General features: G+C 33.4%; 2 protein-coding genes across 5 annotated transcripts in view; one reads left to right on the top strand and one right to left on the bottom strand.

Moving 5' to 3' along the window:
- LOC148953487 (uncharacterized) overlaps positions 1-27,074 on the bottom strand; it is a 110,441-nt gene that overhangs the window by 67,089 nt on the left and 16,278 nt on the right. The window contains exon 3 of one of the 4 annotated variants that reach the window (XM_089087710.1): positions 25,117-25,206. The exons of 2 other annotated variants lie outside the window; for them this stretch is intronic. The gene's annotated coding sequence lies outside the window, so the exon portion shown is untranslated. Of the gene's footprint in view, positions 1-5,667; positions 6,248-25,116; positions 25,207-27,074 lie in introns of those variants that run through there. One more of the 4 variants, XM_089087708.1, reaches the window with a different exon arrangement.
- LOC148953490 (uncharacterized) lies at positions 6,091-26,453 on the top strand. The gene is made up of 3 exons (XM_089087982.1): positions 6,091-6,166; positions 23,787-24,740; positions 24,784-26,453. The coding sequence occupies exons 1-3, from the start codon at positions 6,091-6,093 to the stop codon at positions 26,451-26,453; spliced, it is 2,700 nt and encodes an 899-aa protein (XP_088944108.1).

Genomic DNA, 27,074 nt, shown 5'->3' on the forward strand with positions numbered 1-27,074 from the left:
TATGATATACTGACTGGGCATCCATCTAGGGATGAATTGTAATAACGAGTTAAAAAAAAAAACAGTTTAAACCCTCTTCGTCACAGAAAACCATTTGGTATAACAACGTAAACCCATCCATTCTTATTTTTTCCTGTATAAAAACGTATTGTTTTTAAATTCATCACTAATGTTATATCATGAATACCATAGTGTACATTGAGTTAAAGCAATTTTATAATCAGAGTTTTGATCTAACGTGATCGGTTTATTTGTATAGGACTGTTCGATTTCACTTTTGTTACCACTAATAATAATCGAAACTATTCATTAAAATGTATTTGTCTTAATAAAATTCAAACTCTAAGATAGTTTTTGCAAATAGTATTATAGTCATTTTTATTAATAATTTCATTTTTGAATAATGAATCGAGCAGGTCCATAGCTTTACTTATCACTTCATCAGATGTATTTCCAGCAGCTCCACTACCTAGAAATCTATATAATTTTTCAATCATATCATTTGCATTCATGAAAATCCCAGTTCCTTGCTGAGGATGTATAGCATCAAAATTATCTTAATAGTTTTTAACCATCTTCTGTAGATATTTAAGAACTGATACTTTTTCTAATTCACTATATTTCACCCTTTTCATCTTTCCTCCATATCTCTTATAAAGTGTTCCTGATTTATCAATAGCCTCTTTTCAATATTGATAAATTTCTAAATAAAAAGTAGGCATTCCAAAATAAAATCCCTTAGCATCATAGTCCTTTCTGATTTCTTTTAGAAGTTCTTTATCTATCTTTGAATTGACACTAGCAATGAAATTTGGTTCATTCGGGGGTAAACTAGCTTTACTTGAGTGAGCTTGATTGCATGCTTGAAAACTTGCTGCGTTGATTAAACGTTAACCCAGTCGTTGAAATCGCCTCTTTTAATTAGTGTCAATTACATTTAATTTATCAGTAATCATATTTGTATTTTTATCTTCTGCTTCGACGATTGGAGCATCCAGCTTTTAAGTCTAGTCACGGCATCCAGCTTGCTCTAAGGAATGTTCTTGAACTTTATTTCTTTGTAGTTTTCCACTTTTAACTATAGTTGCTAATAATTTATTCAACTTTATATGATCCATTTATAGAACTAAAGTTTGTATTGCTTTAGAGAGTTCTTTTTCGTAAAAAACACCAATAATCAGTTCACCAGTTCTATCCGACAGTTCATACGTTATAGGGGTTGTATATTTCGCTGATGCTATTTGAAACACTTCATTTGTGTAAATTGGTAGGTAACCCTTATCAAAAACATCCTTAATTTTATTAATTCTAACCAAATCATCAACATTGAATTTACTTATGGATGGTGTTTGAACTTCGACATCAGGAGATAAATTAGTGTATATATTGCATACAATAAATCTTCATTCATTACTGATTTTAATTATAAAACAAATTCAAATTGTTAAGCATATTTATAAACACTAAGAGATTTTCACGTTCTCAAGAAAGTCTCAAGAATAGTAAATAGCTAGCAATATAATTCCTCAGGCTTGACTATTTTTAATATTTGGAATTTTATTTGATAAAATCAGCTCCTAATAAATGCCTGACATTGAAGAAGTGATTAAAAGTTGTTTACAGCGAAAATTTAAAATCTTCAAGATGAAAAATAAACTGTTGCGTTACCCAATACATGAATTACGTGCAGCAGTGAAACTATTTGACTTAAATTTGGTGGTAGAAAATGTCAACTATTCAATAAAATTAATAGTCATCTTAATAATAAAATATTTCTTGAAGATAATCTGATTGAGTTAGAGCGTAAGACAAACTTTTGAGATGATAAGAAACCCTACAGATTTAATATTGTTCCAAATTTAAAAACAGGGATAGAAAACGAAATAATAAAAAATAATAAAACCATTTTAGATTTACAAAATCAATTTAACACTATAAGAAATGAAGATATTATTGAACTTAGAAATTTTTTTCAACCAAAACAGATTTTAACTGCTGGAAATTATAATAAAGTCAAGAATAAAGTAAAAGGTTATTTCGATAAACAAGTGGAGGTTACTAAGAAAGTGAATGAGGATATTCAAAAACTCATTGGAGATTTAAGAGTTAAAACAGTGCTAAACAGATAAAAAATGGACATTTTAAATTTATTCATAAATAAGAAAAAACAAAAGAAGTTCCAGATATCCCAGAATATATGTTTAAAGAAGAAAAACACGGTAATAGTTCGAGTATTCAATGGGTCAGAGAAAATGCCCTTACAATTAATATTTCAATGAATGGAAATGCAGCTGTTTTTGGCCACTTTTTGACTCTGTTATTAAAGATTAAAAAAAAAATGAATGATAGAGATAGTTAAAGATGTCAATTTACAACACATGAAATATTTTATTCTCTGAAGGATAATAAAGAACTCGAATCTATCCATTATCATAGCTATTGCTGGAATTTTAATAAAAATAGTAATATCGTACAAAGCCATCTAAATAATAATCACAGGAATATACATACATTAATCATAGAGAATATACCCAAATCTTAATTAAAATTTGAAAGAGTCGATGAAATCGATTATTGTATGACAAGATTACCAAATTATTTGGAAGGTACTTATAAAGAATTGCCTGAATTTGTGAAAAATAAAAAATCTTGCATTAATTTAAAAAATAATGATAATAAATACTTTCTTTGGTCATCACTCGTTTATCTTCATCGAGCTAAAAATGATGTAGACAGACTATCAAACTATCAAAAACATGAAAATAAATTTAACTTTAAAGGGATTACTAATTTTCCTATTGATATTCAAGACATTTATAAATTTGAAAACAAATATGATATTAAAATTTGTTTATTTGAAATAAGCAAAAATAAAGTAGTTAGAGCTAATATTCCTAAAACTAAGATCAACGGAAAAATTACTACACATGAGATTAATTTACTCTAGTTTAATAATCATTATGTTTTAATTAAAGATATGAGTAGATTACTTGCATATCAAATAATGAAAAATTAGCATAAAATTCGCCTCTGTAAATTCTGTGGAAGACACAGACACAGAACAAGAAAAAATTGAAAAATGTAATAAAAAAGAAAATTAAAATGTAGCTAAACAAATGAAAGTACCTTATTGTATTATAGCTGATTTTGAACCGCAAAATGAAGAATTGAATCAAAAGAAAGGTTAAAAAACAAATGAAATTACAGAGTAAAAACCATTTGCTTGTGGATTCCAAGTATGTTATTCTTTTGTCACGACAAAAAATAAATGTTAAAAATACTTTGGTGAAGATGCTAGTGGGCTTGTTGCAACTATTATAACAGAAGTGGGTAAAGAAACAGCCGATGAGTATGGAAACAGACAGAGAGATCATGGTTACACACAAGAACAATTAAGAGAAAAATGGAATAATACAACTAATAAAAGCTGTCTAATTGTGAAAAAGAAATAGTTTATAATAATTTCCATTTAGATCACGATCATATGAATGGTAATTATTTTCATTTGTTAATAAACCCATTGAACATTGGAAAAAAAGATAGAATTCCTAAACATATCACTATTGTAATGTATAATCTCTCAAAATATGACTCTTATTTATTTCTTAGAGAATTATTACGTAATAATGGTATTTTGATTTAGCAGAGATTTTTAAGTCGTTTTATGAAACAATAACTGTTCATGAAACCCAATACAAAATGCGCTTCCTAGATTCATTCCGTTTTACGGCTTCATCGTTAGCCTTCTGAAAAATATAGCTAGATGCGAATTTAAAATAAATTGCCATTGTTTAAGAAATAACTTTAAGTATATTTCTGATGTATTTCAAAATACTGAAGAATGAAAAAATATAATACAGAAAAGTATTTATCCCTATCAATATATTGATAGCTATAAAAAAATAAATGATACAATATTAACTTCAATAGACAAGTTATATTCTAGATAAACAGGGGAAAATATTTCTGAAAAAGAATATATAAGAGCAAAATCTATTTGGAAAATATTTAAATGTAAAACAATATTAGATTACATTTATGTAAATTAAAATATACCTAAAAAGTTTTACCTAAGAAAATTTTAGAAATGTATATTTAAATAGTTATAAATAAGATTCACTGCACTTCTTCTCAGCACCAGGACGAACATGGGAAGCTTTTCTCAAACACTCTAATGCTGAAATTCCTTTATTTTCTGACGAACACGTTCATAGAAAAACATTTACAGAAAATTTTAGACATTTATAGAAAGAGGAATAAGAGGCAGTGTATCTCAATATATAAAAAGATATACTAAGCCTAATAATATATATATGAGAAACTTTGATAAAACCAAACCTTCAAATTATTTAATGTATTTAGTTTCTAATAACTTATACGGTTGGGCAATATCTGAAAATTTGCCTGAAAAAGATTTTATATTTATTAATATACCCGACTGTTTAAAAGAAAACAACACCTCAGACTATTACCAACAAAAAGATTACATTCAATCTGAAATGAATTTGAATATGTAGGAGCCATTTACGAGGTCAATTTAGAATATCCAAGAGAATCACAAAATTTACATAAGGATTCGCCACTAGATTTGCAACTTTAAATAGTAAAATAACTTATGTTGTGCATTATAAGAACTTAGAATTCTATTTAAAACATGGCTTACTATTAAAAAAGGATGTGAATTACTAGCATTTACTGTGTCATCCAATTTAAGAAAGATTTTTTTAACTCATGAATAATGCTTGTTTTGGGAAAATCATGGAAAATGTTAGAAAAAGAGCAAGTATTGAAATAATCAATAGTGATGAACAAAGACAGAAAATAACTAAAAAAGATAACTTTAAATCGGAAATCATTTTTGACGAGAATTTCTCGGTAGCCAGAATCGCCAAGTAAAAAATAAATCTAGATGCATCTATTAATATGAAATTTGCTGTATTAGAGTTACCTAAGTTACTGATGTATGAATTTCATTATGAATACATGAAACCAAAATACAGGGAAAACATTGACTTATGTTCTATGGATATGGATAACTTTATTTATTATATCTGAACTGAGGATTTTTGTGAAGACATTAAAGCTGATCTCCAAGAAAAATTCGATACTTCAGATAATAAAAAAGACAATTTTATTACTTCCCTGCAGTCAATAAAAAAGTGATAGATATGACGAAGAATGAATTATCTGGAACAGTAATGTCTGAATTTCTAGCTTTAAGATCAAACGTATACGCTTAGTTACAAGAGGGTGACGATAAAACCAAAGCAAAGAAAACATTTAAAAGTATCTAAACGAATATCTTTAAATATAAAATAACATTAAAAATTACAAAGAAGTATTTTTCGGAAAGGTGGAAAGCTTGTAAAAAATCTCTTTATACTTTAAGAGCAAACGAACACAGACTATTCTTAGAAAAACCAAATAAAAAAAACGTGGTCACGTGGTTACTATATATTTACCATTATCACGATAATTTGGATTTTGTCAAATATTTAATTGTGTTTTCAGAGCCGTTACACATCAAATTATATTAAAATGAAACGATTTTTCCAATATTATTACAAAATCTAGAGCTGAAAATTTTAAAGTAGATATATGCACTTATAATGGATGTTACCAGTATTACATCCCAGTTTACCCATAGTGACTCAATTTGAAGCTTAATTAACGAAGAAGGCGGAACAAGTAAAAGCCGGGTTTATCCCACACCTGACACCACTTATGTCGTAATCCGCATAGAGAAACACAAGTTTAATTAACTCTACGGTACAACATATAAAAATTCACATCTATTCACCTGTAACGCATGTAACTAAACAACGCCATCAATGGAGCCACCACCCAGGCTTACATCTAGTTTCAGAGTTCAAGGTTATTCATTAAACTTAGAGAATTTATAATAAGTTGACAATTGAGTTTAGATAAAATCCCCATATTCATCCCCCTTAGGCACACGGGTACTCTATTTCAGTTTCACCACATATCCTGCAAACGCTTCGCTTCCTCGGCAGGAACACGAATCCAGCTCGCTCTTAATTCGATGGTAAATGTCGGGCCAAAGGAAAAAAGGGAGCAAAATCTTCGCTGATGCGTTACGGCCTCGATGAACCATTTTTGGGGAAGTTCAAGGCGAATAATGAGATTGCAGGATTAGCCGACTACGGTAGTTCTCTGGTACGATAAGTTGGATATGTGTAGAACTATCCTTCCGTTTGGTATGCCGATATAAAAGACCGTCACGAAGCTGAAAATGGTCTTACTTTTTATCTGTCTGGTTAGTGACTTGTAAGTTGAAACAACGGGCGAGTTCCTACAATCTTATTGCTTATTAAAATTTATCTATAATGATGTGGATCAATAAGAAATAATTACTGTATACAAGGCAGTATGGTAGTGGAATTAGTAGTTTCTTTAAAAATATCGCCAATTCTCAATTATTCAATAAAAAAAACAAAATATAAAAGTAAATATATACGTCCATAAAAAATATAAAATATGAAGTTTCTTCCATGTATAACACTATGATTAAACCTCAAATGGAATTACTAAAAATAGAGCGATCGAATACGGAGAAGATTGAATAAATTACAATCAAAGTTATTTAAATGATGTCACATCTCTAAAAGATATAGCTTCAAATAACAAGAGATATTTCAATAGACATCTTGAATAAAAGAGGAAAGGCTTACCGGATACAATGATTTTGGGGAAGGGACTTAAAAACTACATCCCCGGTGATGCTATTGTTGACTCCCTCAGTTACAATCGAAGATCCACCTCCACTGTTTAGGAATCTTTTAATATTTGTTTAATAATATTCTCCGTATATAAATGGAAGTGAATTAAGCTGTTGCTTCTTATTGGGAAATATTTGAAAAGCCTTTTTTTGATGGTTCTACAACCAAATACGAATATACAGAAATTAGAGAAAACAGTGCCAATGTATCTCAAGCATTACATTATAATTTCATTTTAAAAGATGTGAAATCTTGGATTCTTCCTAGTGATAGTTGCCTTTATGCAAAAGGGAAAATAACACGATTGGATGGAACAAATTTACGTAATGATGATGAAGCTACTTTAACGAACGATGGATTTAATATGTTCAGAACCGCTGAATATATCGCTGGGTATTGTATTGAAAATATTGATTCTGTAGCTACTAAATATAAAAAAAAACAAGTTTTTTTTAACTGAAAATAAGGAGCGACATTAAAACCTGAAACGAATAGAAATTATTCCGTATATGAAAGGAGCTGCCCCCTTCTCAACGCCTCGCTCTTTACGCTAAAGTTTTTTTATTGTTTTAAAAAATTAAAATGTGAGACAGAGTCAAACTTTAGCGTAAAGAGCGAGGCATTGAGGAGGGGACAGCCCCTTTCATATACGGAATAATTTATGTTCGTTTTAAGTTATATGTCGCTCCCTACTTTCAGTTAAAAAAAATGTTTTTTTTAGTTAATTTCTGAACGTTTTCGAATTAATGCAGCTTTGATTTTCGCTCACCATACATGAATAATTAAAACGAAATTCGCAAATTAATTTTCCTTTTTTTGGCTAATTGGCTTTCTCGAAATTTTGTTCTGACGTAACTTACGAATTAACTTGTGTAACGAATTTCTATATTCGTATTTTTTTATTACGTATATTAGGGAGTCCGCTCCCTAGTCAATACCTTGCTCTTTACGCTAGAGTTTGAATTTTGTTCGAATCACAAGCCCCTGAATCACAAAGGCCGGTTAATTAGAAAAGATAGCTCTTTTGAAAGTACTAAAAAACTTTAGCGTAAAGAGCGAGATATTGACTAGGGGGCGAACCCTCTCATACACGTAATAATATCTGTTTGTTTTCAGTTTTAATGTTGCTCCTTATTTTCAGTTGAAAAAAAATTGTTTTTTTATTAATTTCTGTTCGTTTTTTAAATAATGCTGGTAAATCTGGCGCCCCCTTCATGGAAATGTTCCTTCCCCCAAGGAAATATCCTCCATGGAAAGATCCTCCCCCGTAACCCCTACAGCGACCCCGACCCCCCACTAGAAAAAAAAATCCTCCTGAAAACACCTGTATACTTCCCAATAACCCAAACTATATGTAAACAATGGGCAAAGTTTATAACTTACAGCCCTTCCCCCGGGAACTGTGGGAGATTAAGTCATCCTCAAAGACATATTAATTAGTTTTCGACTATGCTGAACAAAATGGCTATCTCAAAATTTTGATTGGGTGACTTCGGGAAAAAAATGAGCATGGGAGGGGGCCAAGTTGCCCTCCAATTTTTTTGGTCACTTAAAAAGGGCACTAGAAATTTTATTTTCAGTTCGAATGAGTCCTTTCATGATATTCTAGGACTATTGGATCGATACAATCACCCCTGAAAACAAAACAAAAAAAATAAAAAAATAAAAAAAAAATAAACACGCATCCGTGATCTTTCTTCTCTAGGGTTCTCTGAGTAGGGTTCTCTGATACGCTGAATCTGATGGTGTGATTTTGATTAGAGTTCTATGACTTTTAGGGGTTGTTTCCTCCTTTTTTCGAAAATAAGGCAATTTTTTTCTGTTGTTTAGCTTTTGATGGGTGCGACTAAACTTGATGAAACTTATATTTGAAATCACCACTAAAATCTGATTCCTTTTATGTATCTATTGGTATCAAAATTCTGTTTTATAGAGTTTTGGTTACTATTGAGCCGGGTCGCTCCTTACTTACAGTTCGTTACCACGAAGTGTTTGATAACGGCCACTATTAAAAATGTATTAGGATTTACAGATGACTATACTCGAAGCGCAGCTACTAATACATTTTGGTATAAAGATAAAACCAAATTCACTGATTCCTTCAAAGCAGAAAACAAGTTTGAAAGCACTTTTACACCTGTTGCAGCCGGTGGTGGAACCATTACAACAAAACAAAATAACTGTTTCAGTAATGGTTTATTTAAAAGATTGAATAAAACAAAAGTAAGTCACGCGGTTAGTACATATGCACCATTATCACAATTATTTGGAATTTGTCAAGATATTACTAGTGTGTTGAGAGGCGCTACATATCAAACTATATTAAAAAGAAACGATTTTTCCAATATGATTCTAAAATCTGGAGCTCAAAATATAAAAGTGGATAAAATGTATTTATGCTGGATGTCACTAATATTACATTCTAGTTACCCATAGCAACTCAAATAGAAGCTGGATTAACTAGGAAGGGCATAACCTGCAACCCTTACTCTAAGGCCAGTGGAGGGGGGGGGGTGTCCTCCTCACAGACATAATTTCCTAACCTTTCAATTGCGTCGAACAAAATGACTATCTCAAAATTTTGATTGGATGTGTTTTTGGAAATAATGAGTGTGGGAGGGGGGGGGTAGCTGCCCTAAAATCTCCTTCGACTATCAAAAAGAGCACTAGCCCCTCAATTTCCAAACGAATTAGCTCTTTTGAAGTTTCTACAACAACAAATGGCCATCTCAACATTTCTATCAGATGCATTTTGGGAAAATACGAGGCGTGGGGGGATATCCACCCGCCGATAACTCTAAATCTTAAAAAGGGTACTAGAACTTCTCATTACCAATCCAATGAGCCCCCTACGTAGTTTTATACTATAACCCTTTTTATATATATACCTTATAAGCCCCCAGGGCATAACTTACAACCCTTGTCATTAGGGCTGTGGGAGGGGATTGTCATCCTAAATGGCATAATTTCTGGACCTTTCAACTACGTTGAACAAAATGGCTATTTAAAAATTTTGATTGGATGTGTTTGAAAAATAGTGGGCGTGGGAGGGGGGTAGTTGCCGTCCAATCTATTTTAACTATTAACAAGGGCTCTAGCCAATTTCCAATCGAATTAGCTCTTGTTCGAAGCTTCTACGACAACAAATGGCCATCTCGAAATCTGATTAAAATTCTGATTAACAGCCCAATGAGCTCGCTTTAAAGTTGATACGATCACCCCTTCTATATAGGCCTTATATACCTACAGGGCATAAACTACAACCCTTGCTCTTAGGGCTGCAGGGGGGTTGTTATCCTCAAGTACATAATTTCCGGTCCTTTCAACTATACGTTGAACAAAATGGCTGTCTCAAAGTGTGGATTCAATGTATTTGGGAAAATGGTTAGCGTGGGGTTAGTTGCCCTCCAATCACTTTCGACTATTAAAAAGGGCACTAGCCGTTTCAATTCCCAATCGCATGATCCCTTTTCGTAATTTCTATGACAACTCCTTCGAAACGAAGTGCCTTGGTGTAAAACCAAAAGAAATTAAATAAAGTAAAATAAATTTGTAATACATTGTGCTCAGATCACTCTTTACTTAGGCAGCGTTATTGCTCTGCCTACGATCCTCTGTAAAAAAAATTACTTCAAGCCTATCATTGATTTCTGTAAGAAATATTTGCTGCGTAGGGTGTGGTTAAAATTCTTGACCCTCTGCAGAAATGGGGGCTGGCTCAGCTTGAGATAGTACTGGTGGAAGTCTTCAGAGCTTTACTGAAGTAAGGCATTTGTCAAGTTTCGGTGTACTGATTTGAGTTCTTCAATAAGAAGCTACAAATACTTATGATACCTAAACGGTCTTTGTGCTTATGCATCCTTACAATATAATCTTGCTAGCTAATAATGAAGAAACTTATTAGGACCGTTAAAGATAAACGATAGTTGTTAATTAATCAACCCTGATTGATTATATATATTAATTAAATAAAAAAAACAAGTTTTTTTTAACTGTAAGTAAGGAGCGACATTAAAACTTAAAAAGAACAGAAATTATTACGTATATGAAAGGGGCTGTCCCCTCCTGAACACCTCGCTCTTTATGCTAAAGTTTTTTGTTGTTTTAAAAAACAAAGTTGCGTGACAGAGTCAAACTTTAGCGTAAAGAGCGAGGCGTTGAGGAGGGGACAACTCCTTTCATATACGGAATAATTTCTGTTCATTTTAAGGTTTAATGTCGCTCCTTACTTTCAGTTAAAAAAAACTTGTTTTTTTTATTTAATTTCTGAACGTTTTTGAATTAATGCAGCTTTGATTTTGGCTCACCGTACATGAATATTTAGAATGAAATTTGCATTTTAATTTTATTGTTTTGGCTAAATGGCTTTCTCGAAATTTTTTTATGACGTAACTCGCGAATTAACTTACATAACGAACCTCTATATGCGTATGTATTTATTGCGTATATTAGGGAGTTTACCCCTAGTCAATACCTCGCTCTTTACGCTAAAGTTCGAATTTTGTTCGAATCAAAAACCCTTGAATCACAAAGGCCGGTTAATTAGAATAAATAGCTCTTTTGAAAGTACTAAACAAGACTTTAGCGTAAAGGGCGAGGTATTGACTAGTTGGCAAACCCCTTCATATACGTAATAATTTCTGTTTGTTTTAAGTTTTAATGTTGCTCCTTACTTTCAGTTGAAAAAACTTGTTTCTTTATTTAATTTCTGATAGTTTTTTAAATAATACTGGAAAATCCGGCGCCCCCTTCATAAAAATGTCCCTTCCCCCACCGACACATCCTCCATGGAAAGATCCTGCCCTGAACCCTCCCCCCACCAGAAAAAAAACCTTCTGAAATGTCTGTATACTTCCCATTTACCAATATTATATGTAAATTAATTAAAAAAAAAACTTTCCAAAAAATAAGTTTTACAAAGAAAAGTAAAGGCCATATTAAACTTAAGCTCAGGAGATACAAATACCTGTTAAAATTACAACTCAAAACGACCAGAAATTACTACTAAAGAATAAATGAAATCCAAAACGAACAGAAATTAAATAAACAATCATAGCAAAAACCATACAACAAGTAATAATATAAATGAATAAATAGATCTTAAAGCGAGTAATGCTTAGATTGAATATGAAAATCAAGCTTAGAACGAAAAAAAATATTTTGCTATTAAAGTATAAATGAAACTTAAAACGAACAGAAATTAAATAACAATCGATACGAACAAACATACAATATATATTAATGTAAATAAATAAATAAATCTTAAAACGAGTGAAGCTTAAATTGAATATGCAAATCAAGTTTGAATCGAATAAAAATAACCACAAACAAGAGTTTGGGTATGGCATCACTGCAGAAGCCTAAAACCTACTGCGTCATTGGCGCTTTACTGAAAACAATTCTTTCATTAATTAAGATTTTAGGGAACAAATATCAGTATATGTATATTAAATTGACAATGCACATTTTTTTTTCAGAAAACTCATTTGAATTTGTTTTTTCAGTAAAGTACAAATTATATTCTGGCTTTTAGAAAGCATAGGGATTTAGAACCCTACTCATATTAATTTATGCTCTTTTGAGTTTGACTCTAATATTTATTTTAATTTTTGTCCGTTTTGGGTTTCATTCATTTATTGATACTGATTTGGGGTAGTTGTATGCTTGGTAGATTATATGATAGTCCGGACGCCATGTGTTGATAGTGTGAATCATACCACGACGGAATGGGGCTGCTACAAGAAATAGCCTACCCTCCACCCCCTAAATTGACCATGTGGATTCAAAAATACCAATGGCACTTGCTTGCTAGTGGTGGAACACTCCGAAACTTGACATTTTATTATATTTTGGAGTTTCAGGCAAGAAAATGCATGTTCCACAAAGTTTGAGGTGCAGTTTTCCGCTCAAATAGAAATGCTTAGAAGCCATAGAAAGTTTTCATAACAAACTAACACGATTAGTGACAAAAAATGGCAGAGTTAAAAAAAATTGCAAAACTATATGAGTCTTGAACCGTCTTGGCAAGTATGAATAAAGTAAAATTAAATGTTAAATATGTAATTATATTAATTGTTGAAAGATCCATCAGTTAAAGATTTTTTTTTTTCACTGTAATTTTATTTTCATTTTCAATGCTGTAAGAACTGTATAATAATAAATTTGTAATATACGAGTAATTTATTTTCAGTGAAGCACAAATGACGCAGAAGGTTTTACAGTTATTAATTAAAAAAAAACTTTCCGAAAAATAAGTTTTTCAAATAAATTTAATGGCATTTTTAAAATTAACATCAAGATATAAAAATACATGTTAAAATTCAAACTCAAAACGACCAGAAATTACTATTAAAGAATAAATGAAACCCAAAACGAACAGAAATTAAATAAGCAATCATAGCAAAAAAAATACAACGAGTAATAATATAAATGAATAAATAGATCTTAAAGCGAGTAATGCTTAGATTGAATATGAAAATCAAGCTTAAAACGAAAACAAATATTTTCCTATTAAAGTATAAACGAAACTTAAAATGAACAGAAATTAAATAAACAATCAATGCGAACAAGCATACAGTATATATCAATGTAAATGAATAAATACATCTTAAAACGAGTGAAACTTAAATTGAATATGCAAATCAAGTTTGAATCGAATAAAAATAGCTACAAACAAGAGTTTGGGTATCATCTCACTGCAGAAGCCTAAAACCTACTGCGTCATTGGCGCTTTACTGAAATCAATTCTTTGAAATATTTTCACTTTTGTAACTTTAAGAAATCAAAAATTAATTAAGATTTAAGGGAACAAATATCATAAAATGTATATTAAATTGACAATGCACATTTTTTTTCAGTAAACTCATTTGAATTTTTTTTTCAGAAAAGTCCAAATTATAATCTGGCTTTTAGAATGTATAGGGGTTTTGAACCCTACTCACATTAATTTATGCTCGTTTCGAGTGTGACTCTAATATTTATTTTAATTTTTGTTCGTTTTGGGTTTCATTTATTTATTGATAATGATTTGGGGTAGTTGTATGCTTGGTAGATTATATGATAGTCCGGACGCCAGGTGTTGAAAATGTGAACCATACCACGACGGAATTGGGCTGCTACTAGAATTAGCCTACCCTCCACCCCCTAAATTGACCATGCGGATTCAAAAATACCAATGGCACTTGCTTGTGAGTGGTGGAACACTCCGAAACTTGACATTTTATTATATTTTGGTGTTTCATGCAAGAAAATGCATGTTCCACACAATTTGAGGTGCAGTTTTCCGCCGAAATATAAATGCCTAGAAGCCATAGAATGTTTTCATAACAAACTAATACGATTAGTTAGAAAAAATGGCAGAGTTAAAAAACTGGCAAAACTATGGCAGTCTTGGAAAGTAAAAACAAAATCAAATTGAATATTAGATATATAATGATATTAATTGTTGACAGATCCATCAGTTCAAATTTTTTTTTTCACTGTAATTTTTATTTTCATTTTCAATGCTGTAAGAACTGGAAAAGAATAAATTTGTAATATACGAGTAATTCGTTTTCAGTGAAGCACCAATGACGTAGAAGGCTTTAGGTTTTTATGGTTAAAGAAGGGGGCAGTATCCAAATTTTGCTTGTAGTGAAACTATATTTGTCTTGACCAATCTTGAAAAGAACTAATAAATTAAACTGAATTTTTGATGCAGAATGATATTAATTGCTAAAAGCTCATCAGTTCAATATTTTAATGTAATTTAAAATTTATTTTCAATAATAAGTACAAAAGAACACATTTGTAATATAATTTATTTTTAGCAATGCACCACTTATGTTACAAGACTCAGGCTCCTGCAGAGAAGTAGTACACAAAATATTGTTTGTACTTATTCTTATTTAAGACGAACTTGAGCTGCATATTCAATTTATATTCCACTATTTTCATGTTGTATTTACTAGATTAATTTAATATATATTTCATATTTATTCGTATTGATTGTTTATTTAATTTCTTGTCGTTTTATGTTTCATTTATAATTTAATGGCAAAATATTTGTTTTCATTTTAAGCTTGATTTTCATATTCAATCTAAGCATTACTCGCGTTAAGATCTATCTATTCATTTATATTATTACTTGTTGTATGTTTTTTGCTATGATTGCTTATTTAATTTCTGTTCGTTTTGGGTTTCATTTATTCTTTAATAGTAGTTTCTGGTCGTTTTGAGTTTGAATTTTAACAGGTATTCGTATATACTGAGCTTAAGTTTAAAATGGCCTTTACTTTTCTTTGTAAAACTTATTTTTTGGAAAGTTTTTTTTTTAATTAATTTACATATAATATTGGTAAATGGGAAGTATACAGACATTTCAGAAGGTTTTTTTTCTGGTGGGGGGAGGGTTCAGGGCAGGATCTTTCCATGGAGGATGTTTCTGTGGGGGAAGGGACATTTTTATGAAGGGGGCGCCGGATTTTCCAGTATTATTTAAAAAACTATCAGAAATTAAATAAAGAAACAAGTTAATTAATATTTTAAGAAAAAATATTTTTTTTCGTTTTAAGCTTGATTTTCTTATTCAATCTAAGCATTACTCGCTTTAAGATCTATTTATTCATCTATATTATTACTTATTGTATGTTTTTTTTGCTATGATTGTTTATTAAATATATGCCAGGGCTTGGTTTCATTTACTTTTTAACTGTAATTTTCTGGTCATTTTTATTTGAAACATTTAAAGGTACATTTATCTGCTAAGCATGTATTTAAAATGGCATTTACTTTTATTTTAAAAAAAAACTATCTAATCAGCTGTTTTTTATTAATAGTTGTTCGTTTTTGATTGCAAAAAGTTTCAAGTTTTTATGGAATGGGGGGGGGGTTTGCGTAATGTCCGATTATTCTTGACTTTAAAAATCGTATCTAGAACTTTCGATTTAAATCAAATGAAGCTTTTTTAAAAGTCTATACTATTACCTCTTTGATAAAAACCTTATATATGAACAATAGACAGCTTGCATAACTTGTGGACAGCGATTGACAACAATGAATGGATTGAAAAAATAGCTCCAATAAGGGGGTTTAGACCATTTCACTTTCTGACACAAAGGGATCACGACTGTTTGGAATTGACCTTAATAGGAATTTGTGTGCAAAAGCAATTTTGCATCTATTACAGAGTATGTATTTTAACCTTATAATTGCATAATTATAATAGATTTCCTATGTATTCTTCCCATACAAAACCCCTTCACATTAGTTATAAACCCCCCTTAATTAGTTATGCCCCAGGGCATAACTTACAACGCCTACCCCTGGACCCTGGGGGGCTGTGTCGACACCGGAGTTTTTTGTTATCAGAACTATTAAACATTTTAACTAAATGCCTATCTCAAAATGTTTATCTAATGCAGTTAGGGCGTGGAGGAGGGAGAGGGAATAGTTGCCCTTCAACCTCTTTTGACTCTTAAAAAGTGAACAAGAACTTTCAATTTTCAATCAAATGAGTCCTCTCTAAAGTTTATACGAGCATCCCTTCCATAAGAAATAATATGAAGGATTCGGAGAATCCTTAAATTACAACCCTTGCCGTGAGGGCGTTGCGGGAGTTGTAATCCTCAAATACCTAATTTTCAGAACTTAAAACTACATTTAATAAAATTGCTGTCTGAAAATTTTGATTGGGTGTGTTTGGGGAAAAGGTAGGCGTGAGAGGGGGGTTAGTTGCCCTCAAATCACTTTCGACTATTACAAAGGGCACTAGCCCTCGGAATTTCCAATCGAATGAGCCTTTTTTGAAGTTTCTATGACACCGCCTTATATAAAAACCTTATATGCCCCTAGGGCATAACTTAAAACCCTTGCCCTGAGGGTTGTGGGGGATTTTCCTCCTCAAAAATATTTTGTATCTGGAAATCAACTAAGCTGAACAAAATGGCTATCTCAAAATTTTGATTGGATGTGTTTGGGGGAATTATGGTCGTGGGGGGGCTATTTGAACTCCAATCACTTTCGACTTTAAAAAGGGCACTAGCCCTTTGAATTTACAATTGAATGTGCCTGTTTTGAAGTTTCTACGACAACGCCTTCTATCAAAGCCTTATATGGCCCCAGGGCATAATTTAAAACTCTTGCCCTGAGGGTTGTGGGGGAGTGTCCTCCTCAAAAACATATTTTCTATCTGGAAATAAACTACACTGAACAAAATGGCTATCTCAAAAGTTTGATAAGATGTGTTTGGGGAAATGATGGGCGTGGGGGGCTAGTTGCCCTCCAATCACTTTCGACTTTTAAAAAGGGCACTAGCCCTTTAATTTCCAATCGAATGAGCATGTTTCGAAGTTTCTACGACAACGCCTTCTATAAAACCTTATATGCCCTCAGGGCATAACTTAAAACCCTTGCCCTGAGGGTTGTGGGGGAGTATCCTCCTCAAAAATTTTGAGTTTAGCCATTTTGTTCAGCATAGTTGATTTCCAGATAGAAAATATATTTTTGAGGAGGATACTCCCTCACAACCCTCAGGGCAAGGGTTTTAAGTTATGCCTTGGGTGCATATCAGGTTTTTATAGAAGGCGTTGTCGTAGAAACTTCAAAAAAGGCTCATTCGATTGGAAATTCAAAGAAATAGTGCCCGTTTTAATAGTCAAAAGTGATTGGAGGGCAACTAGCCCCCCCCCCCCCGCCTACGTCCATCATTCCCCTAAACACATCCATTCATTATTTTGAAATAGCCATTTTGTTCAGTGTAGTTGATCTCCAGATAGAATATATGTTTTGAGGAAGACACTCCCCCACAATCCTCAGGGCAAGTGTTTTAAGTTATGCCCTGGGGGCATATAAGGTTTTTATAGAAGGCGTTGTCGTAGAAACTTCGAAACGGGCACATTCAATTGGAAATTCAAATTGCTAGTGCCTTTTTTAATAGTCGAAAGTGATTGGAGGGCAACTAGCCCCCCCCCCGCAAGCCCATCATTCCCCCAAACCCATCCAATCAATATTTTGATATAGTCATTTTGTTCAGCGTAGTTGATTTCCACATAGAAAATATGTTTTTGAGGAGGACACTCCTCCAGAACCTTCAGGTCAAGGGTTTTAAGTTATGCCCTGGGGGCATATAAGGTTTTTATAGAAGGTGTTGTCGTAGAAACTTCAAAAAAGGCTCATTCGGTTGGAAATTCAAAGGAATAGTGCCCTTTTTAATAGTCAAAGTTGACTGGAGGTTAACTAGTCCCCCCTACGCCCCTCAGTCCCCCAAACACATCCACTCAACATTTTGAGATAGCCTTTTTTGTTCAGTGTAGTTGATTTCCAGATTGAAAATACATTTTTGAGGAGGACACTCCCCCACAACCCTCAGGGCAAGGGGTTTAAGTTATGCCCTGGGGGCATATAAGGTTTTTATAGAAGGCGTTGTCGTAGAAACTTCAAAACAGGCTCATTCGATTGGAAATTAACGGGTTAGTGCCCTTTTTAATAGTCGAAAGTGATTGGAGGGTAACTAGCCCCCCCCCCCCATGCCCATCATTTCCCCAAACACATCCAATCAATCTTTTGAGATAGCCATTTTGTTCAGTATAGTTGATTTCCAGATAGAAAATATGTTTTTAAGGAGGACACTCCCCCACAACCCTCAGGGCAAGAGTTTTAAGTTATGCCCTGGGGGCATAACTTAACTTCACATAACTTCAAAAAAGGCTCAGTCGATTGGAAATTCAAAGGAATAGTGCCCTTTTTAATAGTCAAAAGTGATTGGAGGGCAACTAGCCCCCCCCCCCCTCTGTCCATCATTCCCCTAAACACATCCATTCAAAATTTTGAGATAGCCATTTTGTTCAGTGTAGTTGATATCCAGATATAAAATATGTTTTGAGGAGGACACTTCCCCACAATCCTCAGGGCAAGAGTCTTAAGTTATGCCCTGGGGGCATATAAGGTTTTTATAGAGGGTGTTGTCGTAGAAACTTCAAAATGGTTATCTCAAAATTTTGATTGGATGTGTTTGGGGGAATGATGAGCGTGGGGGGGGGTTAGTTGCCCTACAATCATTTTAGACTATTTAAAAGGGCACTAGCCCTTTAATTTCCAATCAAATGAGCCTATTTTGAAGTTTCTATGACAGCGCCTTCTATAAAAACCTTATATGCCCCCAGGGTATAACTTAAAACCCTTGCCCTGAAGGTTGTGGGGGAGTATCCTTCTCAAAAATATATTTTCTATCTTGAAATCAACTACGGTGAACAAAATGGCTATCTCAAAATTTTTATTGGATGTGTTAGGGAAAATGATGGGCGTGGGGGGGGGGCTAGTTACACTCCAGTCACTTTCGACTATTAAAAAGGGCACTAGGTCTTTAATTTCCAATCGAATGAGCCTGTTTTGAAGTTTCTACGACAACGCCTTCTATAAAAACCTTATATACCCCCAGCGTATAACTTAAAACCCTTGCCCTGAAGGTTGTGGGGGAGTATCCTTCTCAAAAATATATTTTCTATCTGGAAATCAACTCCGCTGAACAAAATGGCTATCTCAAAATTTTGATTGGATGTGTTAGGGGAAATGATGGGCGTGGGGGGGGGGCTAGTTACACTCCAATGACTTTCAACTATTGAATGGGGTCCTAGCCTTTCAAATTTCCAATCGATAGATCCTGTTTTGAAGTTTCTTCCACAAAGCCTTCTATAAAAAACCTTATAGGCACCCAAGGCATAACTTAAAACCCTTGCCCTGAGGGTTGCGGAGGAGTGTCCTCCTGAAAAACATATTTTCTATTTGGAAATCAACTACGCGGAAAAAAATGGCTATCTCCAAATTTTGATTGGATGTGTTTGGGGGAATGATGGGCGGTGGGGGGGGGGGGTCTTGTTGCCCTCCAATCATTTTCGACTATTATAAATGGCACTAGCTTTTTGAATTTCCAATCGAATGAGCCTTTTTTGAAGTTTCTACGACAACGCTTTCTATAAAAACCTTATATGGCCCCAGGGTATAACTTAAAACCCCTGCCCTGAGGGTTGTGGGGGAGTGTCCTCGTCAAAAATATATTTTTTATCTGGAAATCATCTACGCTGAACAAAATGGCTATCTCAAATTTTGATTGGATGTGTTTAGGGGAATGATGGGCGTGAGGGGGGGGGGGCGAGTTGCCCTCCAATTATTTTCGAATTTTAAAAAGGGCACTAGAACTCTCGATTTACAATCGAATGAGCCCCCTTTGATATTTCTACGACGACCTCTTCCGTATGAAGTGCCTCTGGGAAAAAAAATTAATAATAATAAAACATTGGAGCCGTTTGGCCTTTACTATAGGCAACGCTACAGCGCTGCCTCTGAAAGAAGGGGGCAGTATCCAAATTTTGTTTGTAGTGAAACTATATTTGTCTTCACTAATCTTGAAAACAACTAATAAATTAAACTGAATATTTTATGCATAATGATATTAATTGCTAAAAGCTCATCAGTTCAAAATTTTACTGTAATTTTAATATTTATTTTCAATATTAAGTACAAAAGAAAACATTTGTAATATAATTCGTTTTCAGCAAAGCGCCAATGACGCAGTAGGATTTAGGCTTCTGCAGTGAGGCGATACCCTAACTCTTGTTTGTAGTTATTTTTATTCGATTCAAACTTGATTTGCATATTCAATTTAAATTTCACTCGTTTTAAGATTTATTTATTCATTTACATTAATATATATTGTATGTTTGTTCGCATTGTTTGTTATTTAATTTCTGTTCGTTTTAAGTTTCATTTATACTTTAATAGCAAAATATTTGTTTCCGTTTTAAGCTTGATTTTCTTATTCAATCTAAGCATTACTCGCTTTAAGATCTATTTATTCATCTATATTATTACTTATTGTATGTTTTTTTTGCTATGATTGTTAATTTAATTTCTGTTCGTTTGGGTTTCATTTATTCTTTAATAGTAATTTCTGGTCGTTTTGAGTTCGATTTTAACAGGTATTTGTATCTCTTGATCTTAAGTTTAAAAATGCCCTTACTTTTATCTGAAAAATTTATTTTTCGGAAAGTTTTTTTTTTAATAATTTCTGTTCGTTTTTGATTGCAAAAAGTTTCAAGTATTTATGGCATGGGGGGGGGGGGCTTACAGTCTGATTATTCTTGACTTTAAAAAATGGATTTAGAACTTTCAATTTAAATCGAATGAGGCTTTTTTTCAAAGTCTATACGTACCTCTTTGATAAAAACCTTATATATGAAGAATCGACAGCTTGCATAACTTGTGGACAGCGATTGACAACAATGAATGGATTGAAAAAATAGCTCCAATAAGGGGGTTTAGACCATTTCCCTTGCTGACATGGTCATGGGCATAACTTACAACCCTTGCCCTGAGGGCTGTGGGGGAGTGTCCTCCTCAAAAATATTTTTTTTATCTGGAAATAAACTATGCTGAGCAAATGGGCTATCTCAAAATTTTGATGTGATGTATTTGGGGAAATAATGGGATTGGGGGGGGGGCGGGCCCCGAGTTACACTCCGATCATTTTCATTGATTAAAAAGGACCCTCACTCTGTAATTTCCCATCGAATGAGTCTGTTTTGAAGTTTCTACGACAACGCCTTCTATAAAAACCTTATATACCCCCAGGGCATAACTTAAAACCCTTGCCCTGAGGGTTGTGGAGGAGTATCCTCCTCAAAAATATATTTTCTGTCTGGAAATCAACTATGCTGAACAAAATGGTTATCTCAAAATTTAGATTGGATGTGTTTGGGGGAATAATGGGCGTGGGGGGGGGGCTAGTTGCCCTCCAAACATTTTCGACAATTAAAAAGGGCACTAGAACTCTCGATTTCCAATCCAATGAGCCCCCTTTGAAGCATCTACGACGACCCTTTCCATATGAAGTGCCTCTGGAAAAAAAAATTTAATAATAATAAAACATTGGAGCCGTATGGCCTTTACTACAGGCAACGCTACAGCGTTGCCTCTGACAATGGGGAAAGTTCATAACTTGCAGCCCTTCCCCTGGGAACTGTGGGGGATTAAGTCATCCTTAAAGACATATTTGTTAGATTTTCGACAATGCTGAACATAATGGCTATCTTAAAATTTTGATTGGGTTACTTCGGAAAAAATGAGCGTTGGAGGGGGCCAAGTTGCCCTCCAATTTTTTTGGTCACTTAAAAAGGGCACTAGAACTTTTAATTTCCGTTCAGATGAGCCCTCTCAAGAGATTCTAGGACTACTGGATCGATACGATCACCCCTGGGAAAAAAAAACAAAAAAAAAAAAAGTAAACCAGCATCCATAATCTTTCTTTTGGAAAAAAATACAAAATTCCACATTTTTGCAGATAGGAGATTGAAACTTCTATAGTAGGGTTCTCTAATACGCTGAACCTGATGGTGTGATTTTCATTAAAGTTCCATGACTCTTAAGGGATGTTTCCCCCTTTTCTCGAAAATAAGGCAAATATTCTCAGGCGCGTAACTTATGGGTAAGACTAAACTTAATGAAGCTTATATATTTGAAATAAGCATAAAAATCTGATTCTATTGATGTATCTATTGGTATAAAAATTACGATTTTTAGAGTTTTGGTTACTATGGAGCCGGGTCGCTCCTTACTTACAGTTCGTTACCACGAACTGTTTGATTAGACTTAAAAATTCAACACTTATTGTAGAATGAATAATCCAAATACAATATGATATACATCAGTGTTAATGCCGTGAGTCATCAACTTGCAATTAATCACAGATAGCAAATAAATAACAACAGATTTGTACAGATTCTTTCTGTCGTTGTGGCAAAAAAAAAGAGTTGTATCAGGTTATATTACCAAGCCTCTTGGTCAGCTGTGAAACCTAAATTAATGCTGCTATGTGGACATTTTAATTTGTAAGAAATGGTTTGAGTTTATTATTGATTTTTCCAAGGGAAGATTTGCGTCGTGAGGTAAAGCTGAAATTCTTGACCCACTTCAGAAACAGGGACTAGGTCAGCTTAAGAGAGCACAGGTGGATGTGTGCCCAGCTGTACTAAAGTATCAGGTTTCAGTTTACTGACTTGAACTCTTCTCTAGGAATCTACAAATACTTTATAATCATTAAAATAGCTTACATGAAAGTTTCTTTAGTTTATACATCCTACCGATATAATCATGCTAGTTAATAATGAATTAATTTACTATGATTGTTAAGGATAAACAATGGTCATTAATCAATCAATGCTAATCAATCTCTAGATGTTAATTAGATTAAAAAAAACTTATTAATTGTTTTTTTTAGAAATATCCTTTTATGAATAATTTCTTAATGTACAATATCAACTATACAAGTTGCTTTTGATACAGTTCCTCGCCAGGCATATTTCTCCAAAAATATTCACTCTCTTTAACCCTTCCCCCATCTTGTAAATTTTCAGTAATGCCACCAGATAATAATTACATTTAAAAAGTTTGTAATTATTTTTTTTGAAATGTCCTTATATGAATAATCTCTTAATGCAAAATATCAGCTATACAATTTGCTTCTGACACAATTTCTCACCAGGCATATTTATGCAAAATATCCATTCTATTTATACCTTCCCCGTCTTGTATATCTTCAGTAAGGCCTTTCTCAGTGACCGTATTACTTATCAAATATACACCAAGATTAAAAAAGTTTCTTTAAAAAAAAAAATTCACCGCCTAAATTTACTAGAGAATCTCATCCTAGGGTATGTCAATGCTGGGCAGAGTTAGAAATATATATCATATATATTCTAAATTTATTTGTTATTTATAATTAGTTTTAACTCTAAATGTTTCTTTAATCGAGGTGAAATGAGTTATTGCGGACAGGAAACACTAATTGATGGCTTGAATACTTTTCTTGATTATTATTACTGGAAAAAGTCTGAACAGCTCCAGCTAAGTTAGTTAAATATAATATTGGCAGCAATACTATTAATCTGGAAAGTTGGATACCGATGTGAGGCTTTGAATTTTGTTTGAAGGTACATTAGTCATTATTGTTATAATGCTTGCTTAGTTTCCACTTTTTTCAGCCTTGATAGTTTGATAGCAGGTTTTCTTTTTTAGGCAAGATTGAAAGCAATAGTGAAAGCTTGCAGGTCTCTCCCTTGCTCAAGAGTGATACTCAGAAAGAGAATAGAAATTTGGTTTACTACAGCAAAATAGACCAGAGTAAAGATAACAAATACAATATCAAACATTTAGAAAGATCGAAGGAGACGGACAATAGTCAAGCAAATGAAAAAGCTGGACGAAAGTTTAATATTCACTTTCATGGCTGTAAAGGTTTTTTTTCAATGACAACAGAGAAAAACTGTCCTCATGGAACAAGTACGACAACAGAGGAACCTGTTATGACTGAATTCACAATTGCAATAACAACAACTGAAACAATCATGCCCACCGTTGCAACCACCCAAAGTCTCACAACAACTGATGCTGCAATTACAACTTCTGCAACTGAATCACATGTGTCAAGCATTACCACTACAGCAAGCATGACAACTTCACATCCTATTTTTATTCCAAATCCTACAATTGCAGCACCAATCTTCGAAATGAACACGTCAAACATTGAAGTAGATTCGAATAATATTGCTCCAAATTTTCCCATTATTGCTCCAGCAATTACTGTATCAGCAGCTCAAATAGACTCGCCAGAAATTGAATATGTACCAAATCTAATTTTTCCACTACCAATAACTGTTGATTCTATAAACATAGCATCAAATCCTGAAATAGAAACATTGAACATAGGAACCACAATAAACTTAGCTCAACAGCTTCCACTGAACATTGTTCCAATAACCGCAATATCAGCAATTGCAATTGACCCTCAAGACGATTCATCAACATTAAGTGTAGTTACTTCATTGCCTATAAATAATCATCCAATATTTGCTGCGTCAACAGCTGAAACAGACACGGAAAATATAGAGACAAGTTTAAACTTGCTAACCCCAGTTTCTCCAGAGATTGATCCTGTAATTGCATCAATAGGAGCTGAAAAAGAAACATGGAGCTGAGAAAAAGGAGCTGAGAAGGAGCTGAAAAAGGAGCTGAGAAAGCACAGTAGATGCAATGGGTGAGATTACTTCAATTCCTGTAAATAGTAATCCTATAATTGCGGCATCAGTAGAAGATATAGACTTGCTGGAAATTGTATCACCACCAAATTCAATCACTTCAGAGCCTGTAATTGTTGATTCTATAATTACTACACCTGATACAGACAATCCAACCTTGGGAACTGCAATAAATGAAATAGTGCCTGGTACTGCTATTGTTGGCTCTATAATTACAGGACCTGGAACTGTAACGGACACTTCAAACGTAGGATCTATGTTTGACGTGTCTCCTCCTAGTCCTATAAATATCAATTCTATAATGACAATACCCTTTTCTGAAGCAGACTCGCCAGAAGCTGTACAAGTATCAAATTTAATTGCTCCAGAGGCTGTAACTATTGGTTCCACATTCACAGGATCTGAAATAGAAACGTCAATTATAGGAGCTGCAATAAATGAAGTAGTTCCAAGCACTGCAAATGTTGATTCTATAATTACAGTGGCAGAAGCTCAATTAGACACTTTACACACGGAAAATACACTAAACTTCCTTTCTTCAACTCCTGTAAATATTGCTCTTGCAGCCACTACACCAGAGGCTGAAATAAACCCGCCCCAAGTTGGATCAATGTCAGACGTTTTTGCTCCAGAGCCTGTAACTATTGATTCCTTGAATATAGAATCGGAAATAGGAATGCCAATCATAGAAACCGCAATAAATATAGCTCCTCCTAGTACTGCCTATATTGATTCTGTTATTACAGCAGCTGCGTCTGAAATGGACATATCAAATTTTGAAACAACATTGAACATGTTTCCACAAATTGCTGTAAATAATAATCCCTTAAGTCCTCTAACAGCTTCCGAAATGGAGGCATCAAGCAGTGCTACAGAATCAAAAGTTTTTATTCCAGTTCCTATGCCAATTGAATCTCTAATAACAGCCCCAATGCAAATTAACCCTTCATCTGATATCGCTACCATATCAACTATGATTCCTCCGCCTCTTGTAGCTATTGATCCTGCACTTGATGCACCAACATTTGCTGTAGTCCCATCAAATAATGTTGCCAAATCAACTACAGTTTATCCAAATCCTACAGCAGCTAATCCTGTACTTAGAGACCTAACAAGTGGGATAGCAACATCTGAAATCGTAACCTCATCAAATCTTGAGGCTACAGTTCCAATTATTTTTCATCCAATTTCAATTGCATCAACAGCTGAAGTGGCCCTATCGGATATTGCAACTACATCAAACACCGCTGCTCCAATTCTTATAGCAATATATCCTATGATTACGTTGTCAGAAGCTGGAGCTGATGTGGACACATCAAGCGAATCTAGAAATGACATTAACATATATATTCAAATGAACCCAAGTAATGTATTGCCAACATTGGAGGATGATTATCCCCAGATCGCACCCACTGTGACAGAAATACCTAATTACTACTATCAGCTTAATCTACCAGGTTACAATCATGGTTATTATAATCATTTTTCAGGCTCTCCTTACCTTTCAAACAGTGGATATTTGCATTGGTTCAAAAAGTATAAGAAAGAATTTCCAAAGAGGTACACACAACGTCAAGGGTCTCACACCTTTTATGGAACGAAAGGAAAAAATTACCATACATGGAGGCCAAAAGGAATGGTTTTCTGACCCATACTTTACCACATCTGTGGTAAAACTTTCATTTGGCCTGGTAGAAGTAGAAACTGTCGTGACCCGTGGCAAAAAACTAGCAAAATATTTTAAATTCAAGCGTTTAATACAATGAGACTGATAAAAATTCACCTATCAAACACTAATCTTATGCATAAGTGGAACTGACTTTTAGAGAATATGTCAGTGATTTATCCAGGGTAAATGATTCTAGGCCAAATGTGGCACTCTGCGGTTTAGAATAGGGTTTAGTAAAAATGGCCTTGTCCTTTCATTCTTAAAACAATGTGATAAAGTACAGCAGCAATGTGACAAAAAAGCTTTTTGCTTTGTTCTGTTTTTAAATATTCTTGTGTAAGATATTTCATTTTTATAGTATTAGAAAAACTTACACTTTAGCTTAAAGGGTGGGGGATTGATTGGGTAACTGTTTTTATATATGGGGTAATTTTCGTTTTTTTTTTTAAATTTTCAATTTGAACAATAACTTCAAAAAATTTGTTTTTCTACTTAGTTTCCTTTTGTTTTACTATCATATTCAAGATAAGCTAAAAATAAAGAGGTAAACTAAGTTAAGGCTCAGGTCACAAAGGGCCAATTACTTGTCACTCCAGCAAA

Source organism: Artemia sp. Qi Xiang Cuo, chromosome 4, assembly GCF_049724085.1.
Source record: "Artemia sp. Qi Xiang Cuo chromosome 4, ASM4972408v1, whole genome shotgun sequence".
Taxonomy (NCBI): domain Eukaryota; kingdom Metazoa; phylum Arthropoda; class Branchiopoda; order Anostraca; family Artemiidae; genus Artemia; species Artemia sp. Qi Xiang Cuo.

Excerpts from the sequence above, each read along its gene's own strand:
- LOC148953490 (XM_089087982.1), top strand. The coding sequence starts at position 6,091 with ATGCGTTACGGCCTCGATGAACCATTTTTGGGGAAGTTCAAGGCGAAT. Across the intron at positions 6,167-23,786 it reads TGCAGGATTAGCCGACTACG|GCAAGATTGAAAGCAATAGT; the intron begins GTAGTTCTCTGG and ends TTTCTTTTTTAG. Across the intron at positions 24,741-24,783 it reads AGCTGAAAAAGAAACATGGA|AAAGCACAGTAGATGCAATG; the intron begins GCTGAGAAAAAG and ends AAAGGAGCTGAG.